A 12,178-nucleotide genomic window follows, 5' to 3' on the forward strand; every position below is an offset into this window, starting at 1 on the left:
AACATCGAAGTGTCTGATTCCCTTTTGGAATGTATGGTTTTCGTTTTCTTTTTCAGTTTCGGTTTCGATTTTGAAGGCTCAGTCATGCTTGCATGGGTCGACCTTGTTCACCATGACATTGTATTCAGACTTCACCTCCGCAGCCAGGGCTGTATTGAGCAGTCGCACTCGGAACAGCCCAGGCTATATAGAGCAGTTAACAGGTTAAACTTCCTCTTCCTTCTGCTTACAGATGACTTTACACTCCCTCTTCTGTCTTTCTTTCTTTCATTCTTTCCTCTTTCTTCTGCCTATGGGTAACTCTACACTGAGCGACAAGCCACATAGTTTTCAGTATACCAGGAAACCATTTGCTATGCTGGGTGGTAACAGTATAACCAAATTATGGTGCCTGGTGGTTTAGTGGATAATTAAGGTGCTCCAGTTGGATTGAGCCTGGGTAGGTTTATACATGGGGTGGTTGGGGTTTATTGCTCATGTAATTCCACTCAGGGATGGGTGAAGTGGGTCACTCTTATGTTAAACGTCAGGACCAACTTCCCCAGCTGCGGGCTTCTGTGCTCCTTGTGGGGCAACATAAGATTGGGTGATGGATGGATTAAAGGTTATTGAAAAACAGCTCCAGCTGGCTCATAACTATGGTTTATCTGAAAGATATTATACTAATATATTATATTACAGGATGAAACTCATATTTCTACTGGCACAAAACATTCCTTGTACAGTAAACCCCCAGTTATCTGTTATTATTCGGCCAGAGTCATGTCAGATCAAGTATTTTTTCAGAGAGTGCCATACTACCCACCCCTGCACCCAGCCATGGTACAGAGTATAACCTCCACAAAAACCCTATACAATAATGTATTGCACTTCATAACTTGCAAATGCAGAAAAAACAACCCTAAATTGCTTTCCTCTTAAAATTTCATAGCACAGTATATTATACAGAACAGTATGTGTATTCTACATACAGGATACTGTTTATACAGAATTGTATGGTGTAGTGCTATAAAGGTGCGCAGTACTGTACAGTACAGCATTGTATGTACAATATATATATCTACTGTATACTTTGTACAGTACAGTATACTGTTGTACTATAGAAGATTTTGTTGATCATTCCTCTGTGGTTAGTGACATAGAGAAGACGCCAGTGTTCGTTGCCATTATCTCCTGCTCCTTATCCATGAGCAGGACGTTCTTGTGTACTTGGTAGGAGTGAGAGCTTTGCACACATATGCCAGCACAGTGGCAAGTAACATAAGCCCCTGCAGAAGCTCTGATATGGCAGCAAATGGCACAAACTCCATGACAAATGCACATGCACCAGACAGCTTATCGTATGTGACTGAGGTGGAGTGGACAGGCTGGACTTTGTTTTGGCGGGCATCATCATTGGTGGAGAGTGGCGGGTGGTTTGAAAAATTTCATTTCCCTGTGCACTGTTGGTTAATGTTGTAAAAAAATGGATATTGCATTAAATCAGCCTTTTTTTTGTTTATTTATTTATTTATTTTTTGATAATGATGATTGTGAGGTAGTGCCTCATCGGATAATTGGGAGATTACTGTAAGTAAGTAGAAATGTAAGAAATAATAGGAAGAGTTCAGAATTAGTTTATTCTGTTGGAATTCCAGTATTGAGATAATTCCCATTCCAATTCTGTTACCCGGTACTGATATTAATTGGTCTTTGCACGAACATACATGGTCCTGTCAGTTGCCAGAGTGACTAGGATTGAGTGGGATGCAACTACGTCTTGAAAACATTTGCAAAACTGACTTTTGCATGATATTTTTATCATATAAATTGTGGATGATTTTGAATGTAGTGCAGTCTACATCATCAGATTTAGCTATAAAGGGTGAAGTCAGCATGGACTGATTGGGAGATGGTTATAGATAGCCCAGCCCTGGGATCCAACACCTCACAAAAGGTAGTAAGGGACCTACTGTTACCAGTTTACCTTCAGCACTTTTTTTACATGAAGATAACTTCCAGTAAAAGTCATACATGGTACCAGTAGAAAGATAGATGGATAGATAAAAGATTGTCAATGATGATGATGATCAGCATCATCGTTGTCATTGTCATCAACCCCATTTTGTCTCATGTATACATATATACAATATATTATCTGGTCACTAAGTATAATGTGTAGTTGACAGTGTGTAACCGTACAAAATGTTCCCAGGTTCATGAGTACCTTCGCTCCAAACTCTGCTCACTGTATGAGAATGACTGTATATTTGACAAGTTCGAGTGCTGCTGGAGTGGCAATGATTCTGCCATCATGACTGGCTCCTACAACAATTTCTTCCGCATGTTTGACCGGACATCCAAACGTGATGTCACTTTAGAAGCTTCAAGGGAAACAGCCAAACCCAGATTTTTACTTAAGCCCAGAAAGGTAAGTGTAAAAATATCATTGGCACTGGAGTTTATTTGTTAATTTAGTTATATATGTACTGTACTTATTTATTTTAACCTTGCTGCCCATTTGATGCAATCTTAGTTTTGGCAGCACAAGCTAAGGGAGTAGGATGGATTACCTTCCTTGTCTGCATGTAAAATATCAAGACTGTATGCATCAGTTTTCACCACAGTGAAAATATGAGAATGGTTATTGTTGTTGTGGTTAAACAGCTCTATGTTTTATTTACTCGGAGGGCAGATGTACAACAGTGTCCACTGATGCTGACCTTAAGCTAAACAGACCATTAATTTTGTTTTCTTGGTTGGATGAATATTGGATAATGACAATATGGATACAATGATATCGTGTACTTGCATCATCTGTATTTGTGTCTGGCTTGTGTTTGTAAGTTGAGTGGTATACATAGTGTGAGCTAACTAGATTCACTCTTTGCTCTCAGTTTGTGTTTTTGTTCTGTGTATGGGTGGGGATGGGGCATTTAGCTCTTGAATGGGAGGTTTGGATGATGGTTGATAAGTAAATGTTCTGAGATGTAGGTGTGAATTTGTTATCTATATCTCCTTAGTGTTGCTGGTGGTAGAATGTAGTTAGATTTCATTGTGATGGGCCAGTCACCTTTACCTTAAATGTCAGGACTGAGTAGCCCAGCCCAGGTGCATGATGTGGCAGTAAAGGATTAGATGATGGATAAATTAAAACTGTGGAAGTATTCTGACTTTATCAGATATGTTTATGTGAAGCTACAGAATGTGGTTAATGTTTTTTGCTTATCAGATAGAGCCAGGATTCTGGGGGCTTGAATGGTGAATGAATGGAAGTGTGGCTCATTGGATTGGGCAAATTTGGGCTGTCTGGACACTGCTACTCCTCATCCCGCCTTAAAATAGGAAAGGAGGTCCAAATGTCGATGATGATAATGAAGTATATATTCTGGGGTTATGATGTGTGAATGAGTATCTGGCTCATTTCACAGGGCATATTGTTAATAGGTCTCCCTCTTTTGTTATTACTCTCCCTCTGTTTTCTATAATGGGGCTTGAATGTTGTGTAAATAAGTGTCATTTTAACTGGGCATGTTGTTGCTAGCTCTGTCTATTTCATGGTGACAGCCAGGGTTGTGCATGCTGTGATATGAGTAATAATTGAACCCCATAGTGACTGCTGTCCAGTTCTTCAACCCCCTTTAAAGCCTTTATATCTGCCATTGATATTACTCTGTATTTATTTATTTATTTATTTATTTTTTACATATGTTCAAAAATATTTTCAACAGTTTACTCACACTGGAATCTTGTGTGTTCATCCCTTTATCATACTGAACATTATTCTTGCCAGATTTGAATAGATTTCAATATCTACTGTCCTTATGCTTCTTATGCTGTATCTACAGGTTTGTACAGCAGGCAAGAGAAAGAAAGATGAGATCAGTGTTGACTGCCTTGACTTCAACAAGAAGATCCTTCACACAGCCTGGCACCCACATGAAAACATAATAGCTGTTGCTGCCACTAACAACCTTTACATATTCCAAGATAAATTTTAGCAGATCTCCGAATAGAGCTTAGGTAAGTAAAGTATTATGTGGTATTTTGTAAAGATATAGAATCCCATTTTACTTACTTGTTATTTTGGTTGAATGTGTTTAAATATTGTAAGGTTTATTCCCTTGAAAAAAGGGAGGGTCACTGTTAAGGTGATTAAAATTGTCTGGCAGTATTAAAACCAAATTGATTAAAATTTGCCATCACAAAGCACCACCCTCCTTTACAACACCATCTCCCTTATGAGCCAATCCAGACTGTCCTGGTACCAGTGATGTGAATTGTTTAGTGGGAGTAAATCTGCCCATAACTAGAAACACTTTTTGGAAAGATAAAGTTTCAACCTGTTTTCAGTGTACTGCATTTCACACTCAGTGTTAAGTTTCATACTTGATTTTAATTAACTTTGCCATTGAAAAATACTGTACACTAGGTGTTAAGATAAAGCAAGTAAATCTAAGTGTTGTACAGAAACTTGAATTAGGAGTGCTTGTGTCATGTTTGTGCATTTGAAGGGTACAGAGTTTAAAAACATTGTCTGATAGGCCTATGAGGAAAACTGGGAAAAACTGACCTTGTTTCCCCAAACATACAATGCAGTGGGGGAGGTGGATGGCTAAACCAGTAGAGAGGCGGCCTGCAGTCCTAATGGATCATGGTTTAAATCTTGGCTGGGCAGGGAACAGCTTAAGGATTTGAATTTCATAATGCAGTCTTTATTGTTCTACCAGAAGACCCGCCAACATGTTGTAAAAGTACCCACGCAAATACCAACACACCAGTCCTGTATGAGACTGCCCTTGCATGTATTCAATATGGACGATGGGTGTTAGCGCCAAAGTGGTGACGTGGAGGTGTAGGAGGACTACTGAGCCTTGGGAAAGGCCATTGCTCCCAAGAATTAGGCCCTGAAGCCGTTGCACACACACACACACACACACACACACACACACACACACACACACACACACACACACACACACACACACACACACACACACACACACACACACACACACACACACACACACACACACACACACACACACACACACACACACACACACACACACACACACACACACACACACACACACACACACACACACACACACACACACACACACACACACACACACACACACACACACACACACACACACACACACACACACACACACACACACACACACACACACACACACACACACACACACACACACACACACACACACACACACACACACACACACACACACACACACACACACACACACACACACACACACACACACACACACACACACACACACACACACACACACACACACACACACACACACACACACACACACACACACACACACACACACACACACACACACACACACACACACACACACACACACACACACACACACACACACACACACACACACACACACACACACACACACACACACACACACACACACACACACACACACACACACACACACACACACACACACACACACACACACACACACACACACACACACACACACACACACACACACACACACACAGTATATGAGAGAGAGAGATGAAAATGTAGGCAATTGTGGGTCAGTATCACATATAAAACACATGAAAGTAATGAGAGAGATCTAGAAGAGGCTGTGTACAAACAATATGAATAGGGAAAAAGTAGTGGTGTGTGTGGTTAAGCTTTTCTTGTGGCAGTTGGCTGAGAACCTGAGAAGTGATGTTGCATAATGGAGAGGCTAGGAGTGCTGTTACAGAATGTGTTGAACCATTCAGGCTCAAGCCAAAATAGCTAATAATTAAGGAAGGGCAGTACTCTCAACTGTATGTTATTAACAAAACTGGTCTTTTATGGCAATACCCAGGCATTTAAGCATGAGGACCCCACCCCTGGCCAAATTATGAGCAAGAAACATTTCTCTATACTCAGTTTGAGTGCAAATGGCATGTACTATTTAGAAGCTGGCTTTTGTTGGGAAATCAGCTTGTCCACGGCATCTGCAAGACAACATGCAAAAGCTCCATGTGGTGTAGCACAGTGGCAAAAGAGCATGGTTCACTTATGCATTTTTCATAATTTGGTTTTCTAGCATACAGTTCCAGAAATACAGGACTGCCAGATGAAGGTGCTGAAAATTGCTGCAGAGCATGTCAGAGCACTTTTTTGGCTTGACTGCATCCGCACACCCTCATGCAGAGAAACTCGTTTTTTAGTGACTGGAGGGTCAGAGCAATATTCCTGCCTGCTGATACCACCACTCTGATCCAACCAGTGAATCAAGGGTTATTTGTGCTGCCAAGTGGATTTATCAGTGAAAGTGCCTGGATCAAGTTCTGGTGGTCTTGGAAGATGAGTGAGATTATTTTGAAGACACAAGAGTGAGAACACTTGAATATATAGTTACAGCATCAGGTCTGCTATCTGTATATTGGTAAGTCCTGGAAAGACATTAAAATAATAGTGCTAGCCAATAGCTGGAAAATGCTGCCGCATGATGACATGTCTGCATCAGAAGGATTTGAGGCAGCTGATTTCTGTTATGCTTGTATATTACAACAGGATGGAGAGAAGGATGTTAGTTGAGAAGATATTGAATCATAGCCTGATGAAAATGAGGGTAATGCAGGTTACTGGATACTAACTGATCAAGAAATCACCTAAGTGTGTGCTAGTGACAAAGCACAGAGTAGCATTCCCAAAGACAAATGTGAGATTAAGATAAGTGTTGTGTATGACAGCCTTTTTATTATTATTAACGATATTGATGGAACAGAAAACTGAGAAGGAAAGCGCTATCATGAACACATTATAAATTTTGGAGAAATCGACATAAGGAAACAGTATCTGAAAGGAAAACCACTGAAGTGGATATGTTCTTCGAACCATTTGCAAGTACTGTACAATACTATTGGTAATACAGGGTAATATTTCACTTTGAAGCCTCAGATTATTTTCAGTATGTAGTGCTGCTTTTGGGGACTGCCCTTTCCTTTCTTCCTTCCTTCCTGCCTTCCTCTTCTGTCTTTCTTTCCTTCAGCCTTTCCTCTTCCTTCTGTCAATGGGTGACTCCACACTGAGTGACAAGCCAAGTAGTTTCCTGGACACCAGGAAACCGTTTACTGTGCAGGGTGGTAACCATGTAACCAGATTATGGCACCTGGTGGTTTAGTGGGCATTTAAGGCACTCCAGTCAGATTGAGCCGGTGTAGGTTTATATCCAAGGGGTGTTGGGGTTTATTGCTTACGTAATGCCACACAGGGATGAGTGAGGCTGGTCACTCTCATTACAAATGTCAGGACCAACTTGCCGCCCCTGGCGTCTACGCCGCTCATGGAGCAACACAGGATTAGATGATGATGATGAAAGTTATTAATGAACTGATTTAAGTGAACCTTAGTTTTCATGTTCTTCACTTCATCCACCCACAGTTGCACCAAGTTTTCAAAGTGATCTCTAGCATTTAAACGAACTAAACCCAGTGTTCCAAACCATTGGTAACTAATTTACAATGCTACTTACCCATTGTCATGGCTGCATTCTCACTAATAATGTTTTCCTATGGTTAGTCAAGTCTGTTACGCTTGTTCATTAGTCATTTCCCCTTATGGTGACTCCACAACCTGAATTAAATCTTGAGATGTATCCTGAAAATTGAAAATGCATGGTCTGGTGGGTTATTGAAAACCATAGGATCAGTGAATCAATGCAGTTGATCAACTGTTCCCCACTCAATGCCTCACTTGTGAAAGAGCTGCTTTTCGTTTCTGTTATGCGTCTCTTTAGGTTCAAATGTCAGGGAATATCTTAAATGCATCATTGAACATAATTGACGGAATGAAGTTTATAGGTATGGATTTTCATTAAAATCTGTTCATTAATTATGGTTAAGGTGGTGGTATTGTGGGACCCCTGAGTAGCGACTCACCCTGTATTTCAGCAACACCAAGTATTTCTGGTGTTTCAGCAACACCATGTACTTTTGGGTTGCTCCATACCTTGATGTCAGTACAGTAGAAGTCCGATTTTTCGGCATCTATGGGACCAGGCTAGTGCTGAAAAATCAAAATTGCCGAATTATCAAAAACCCTACCCACTCAATACCTTATATGTTTCGGTGAACACTATCATCACTACTCATATCATTACAAATGTGTTTGGAGAGAGTACTGTATACTGTTTGATACTGTACAATACTGTAATGAATACAGTACTATACATGAATATGAAAAATAAAGAAATTAGTGAACATACTATACAGTATATAAATGTAATGGTACAGTAGGCCTACAAGTTCACATGCACTTACCTAAACTTATAGTAGGTTCCTTATTTACTTATGTACAATAGAAGGGGTTGATTGGAGTCTGCTACTGCTGGAAGAAGTCCACAGCAGTAGAGGGTCCTCATGGAGAATTTCAAGACTGACGAAAAAAATCGGAAAATCTGCCAAACGATCAGAGATTTTCGTAAATGGGACTGTTTCTCAAAACTGCTGAAATGTCAGATTTGCCGGGGAATTGGATGCTGAAGAATTGGACTTTTACTGTATAACAGCGTCTCTGACTTGGAATAAGTGAGCTGCTTATTCATCCACTGTATGGTCATGGCAGGATTTTTCTCGGTTCTTCAATTAAGGTAAATAAAATACCAGTATCTGTATCTTCTGTATAGTTTTACTAATTTACTAATGCAGGTATATACATACTGTATATGGTTAATGGTATAGGATTCTCCCCCCCCCCCTCCACCCCCATCAGCATCTCCAGACCTCCAGTAGCATCAGACACCTGTCCCTTCTATTAGTCCATAGTTTCAAGAGTCTGCTCTAATCATACATTATTGAGTGCCATATAGTTTCACATATTTATTTGTTACAGGCCCTCCCTTTGGTGGATGTATGGGCAGTGGTCATAATGGTATGGAGCAAGGGCCCCAAGAATGGCCTAGGCACCTCCATAATGGCTTGCCCCATATGCTGACATCTGCTGCTTGAAGCAACACAACTCGTACTGGCCACAGATCCTAGCATCACCCTGCCAGCAAGGACTTAGCTCCTCATGCCTCGAGTTGTTCACAAGTCGACGGTGGTCCCAGGTGTGATGACCTTAACACAAAGGGCAGCAAGTATTGCCCCTACCCTGGCTCGTGTGCCCAGCTCGTCAGTGCTGCAAGTAATTCTCAAGGACATATCCAGCAACCTTTTTACAGCAGTTGATGTCTGGATAAATGTGTGATTAATAGAAAAGCCATCAGGGTATCTTACCCTTGTGATCATTTAACTGTGTTTCACTCTTAATAAATCAGCTGTTGGGAAGAGTTAACTACTGTTAACTTTCTCTCTGGACTATTATATTATAATTTAAGAAAAAGATATATCGGACTTAGGTGAAGCCAGTGTTGAAATGGATAGGATTTTGCCATGTTATTATCAGTATAGGTTAGAGGCTTGAGATTATTTAATGAAATTAAAATTTAAATGCAAAGCATAAATTTTCTCCTTCAATGCCTGGCTTTAATATGAATTAATCATGTGTCTTTATGCCAAATTGAGCTGTGACAGGTGACTTGACTTACCTAGGGTATTGGGGTTATGATGACAGTGCTAGTTGCCCCTTTGGCTGAACAAAGTTGAACTGGGAATGAAGCAAACAGGACTCTCAAAATATAATCCTAACAGGAATGTGAGGGTTTAGTGCTGTCATAGTCTGTTTGCCTATCCTAACCGAGTAGCGTGTTTCAAAGAATTCAGTTGATGTGCTCATTGCTTCTACAGAAAAATTCCAACAGTGTCAGAAAGATTTATGACATGTCATTGCCAGTCCCTTGAGCTTTAGATGGTGCATTTCAGTAAGAAATATTTTTCGTAAAAGAACAGGTTGGAAAATGAAATTACTGTTGAAATGAGTGTTTTCCAGGGGTTTTCATTGGTTACTGTTCGTGTGGCCCTGCCTCACATAATTTCCTCTCTGTTGCTTAATTCTCAGTTTACAATGCAGCAAAATTGTTGAAAGAATGCAGATTATTTCTAGTGTTTATGGTCTCAACTGCTGTACACTTTTTTTTATTAGTTCAGTGTAATAAATTATATTTCAATAGGCAAGATGGTGTTTTTATGCAATCAGTAATCAAATGCGTCCAGAGGTGTATGTTAGACAAGTTAATTTTTCTCGAATATTGCTCATGGTTGTGGGAATTTTGTATTTCTGTATAATTGTATACCTCTCAGTCATCATGTCGTATTGTTCAAGAACAGGACTGTCATCAGTAATTGATCAGATTAAATTCTATCCAGACCTAAAAAAAAAAAAAATGTGATAATTCTCTCTACGCTTTATTAGTTTCACATACAAGGAAATGATGTGCATTTCTAGTGGAAAATCAAGATGTTGGGTTATAGCCATGAAACACCATACATGTAACATGCTTTATGTACATACTGTGTGTATGTCTAGAACAACCATCATTGTAACAAAATTACATCTAGAGTGGTGGCAAGGTAATATGCTGCCATTCATTCATGTACATTGGTATAGTACATTGGGACCCCATCAATAGCTGAATATTAAAACTTGTTTACATAATTCTCTCCTCCATAAAACCTGCCTTTAAATCCAATACCATGATTTGATAAGATTTTAATCATTTCAGAAATACTGTACCAGGTTATAGATAACCTACTTCAGCCATTTAATGCTGGTGTGGTTTTTAAGTGAAGCATGGTAGTGATGAGGTTTGATCCATGTAGACCTTTCTAGAGTTTGTCCAGTGCCTTGCCCCTTGTTGATCTTTTTAAGGGCCCAGGTTCATTTGAACATAAACCTGGTGGACTGCTGGCTGAAGTTATGCTTCTCTTGCATTACACCATCCTCTTTTTCAGGGGATAGGGAGGAAGGTGAGGAACGTATGTATAACTAAGACAGTGGAGCTGCTTGGTAAACTGTCACATAGCTACTTGGTCTGATCATTCTTCATATGTTTTTTTCAACTTATTCCTCTTCCGCTCACCAATGTACTGTATTGTTTTACTCTTCCTCAGTACCTTCATTCTTCCTTTTCAGCAGTGTTCTTAGTCAGACTTGTAAAGATTCTCTTGGTCAGTCTGGGTGCATTTTTTGAATATGTAAATTCTCATAAGGTGACCTCTTAGATAAGGAAGCTCATTGCAGTTGCAAGCAGACCAATTCGTACATTACATAATTATGTAACTTTCCCTTTAAATTAAAAAACAGTCATTTTGAAGCTCAAGTACATTCAGTCAAAAGTGTATTTTTACTTTTCTTGTGTGTGCATTTTAAAATTGGACGGAACATCTTTAAATAATCTCCAGCAGCTTCACATGTATTTGTATATCTCATGTTTTCACCAGTACAATGTAAAGATGAAATTTCATGCACCATATGAAGTACTCTAAAAAAAAAATATTTGCAATACAAAGTAATATCTACCGAAAGATAAGTTTTCGATTGAGAATATACTCTTGGACATCAGCTACATTGAAAGAATGTTTTTTAGTTCTGAATCTTCAGCCAGTACTGTAAAGCATAATGACTTGTTTAAGTAAAAAAATATATGTAGTACTTTAGCCCAGTTAATGTACAGACCTCAATCTTATTACCCACAATTCTCATCCACCTGGTCATATAAGTTTTATTTTGAAGATGAAAAGAAAGTGCAGCTTTATAATATACTGTATAACAGTTGAAAACCAAGATCAAAGGGATGCTGGTAATGAGGATGCAAGAAAGTGTGAAAGTATCATAAATGAAGAAACTGAAGAGGTCAAGGGAGTAGAAGTAGAGGCTACGAAAATGAACCGCATTCAAGAACATGTCAGTATGAAGCAATTTAGTGCAATGAAACATGAAATGCTAAGAAATGCTGAAAATTTGAAACAGGAAAATAGATTGGGTAAAAAAAGTAGCCACAGAGATCATCATCATCATTTGGACCTCCTTTCCCACCCTAAAGCAGGGTGAGGAGTAGCAGTGTCCAGATAGCCCAAATTTGCACACTCCAATGGACCATGCTTCCATTCACTCATCATTCAAGCCCCTGGAATTCTGGCTTTATCTGATGCGCCCAAAACATTCACCACGTTCTGTAGCTTCACATAAACGCATGCGACAGAGTTAGAGTCATGACCCTGAAATAATAAACATCAAAGACTTGCA

General features: G+C 39.6%; 1 protein-coding gene across 3 annotated transcripts in view; it reads left to right on the forward strand.

Moving 5' to 3' along the window:
- Positions 1 to 10,600, forward strand: part of tws (protein phosphatase 2 regulatory subunit tws) — a 59,624-nt gene extending 49,024 nt beyond the window's left edge. For 2 of the 3 annotated variants that reach the window (XM_080282444.1, XM_080282446.1), the window contains exons 9-11: positions 2,195 to 2,410; positions 3,828 to 4,002; positions 8,885 to 10,600. In XM_080282444.1, the coding sequence (XP_080138570.1) occupies positions 2,195 to 2,410; positions 3,828 to 3,980 (369 nt within the window). In that variant the 3' untranslated portion in view covers positions 3,981 to 4,002; positions 8,885 to 10,600. The remainder of the gene's footprint in view (positions 1 to 2,194; positions 2,411 to 3,827; positions 4,003 to 8,884) is intronic. The other variant, XM_080282445.1, reaches the window with a different exon arrangement.
- The last annotated feature ends 1,578 nt before the right edge of the window (positions 10,601 to 12,178 follow it).

Source organism: Coenobita brevimanus, chromosome 93 (assembly GCF_032717465.1).
Source record: "Coenobita brevimanus isolate Jiangsu-jjx chromosome 93, ASM3271746v2, whole genome shotgun sequence".
NCBI classification, from domain to species: Eukaryota; Metazoa; Arthropoda; class Malacostraca; order Decapoda; family Coenobitidae; genus Coenobita; species Coenobita brevimanus.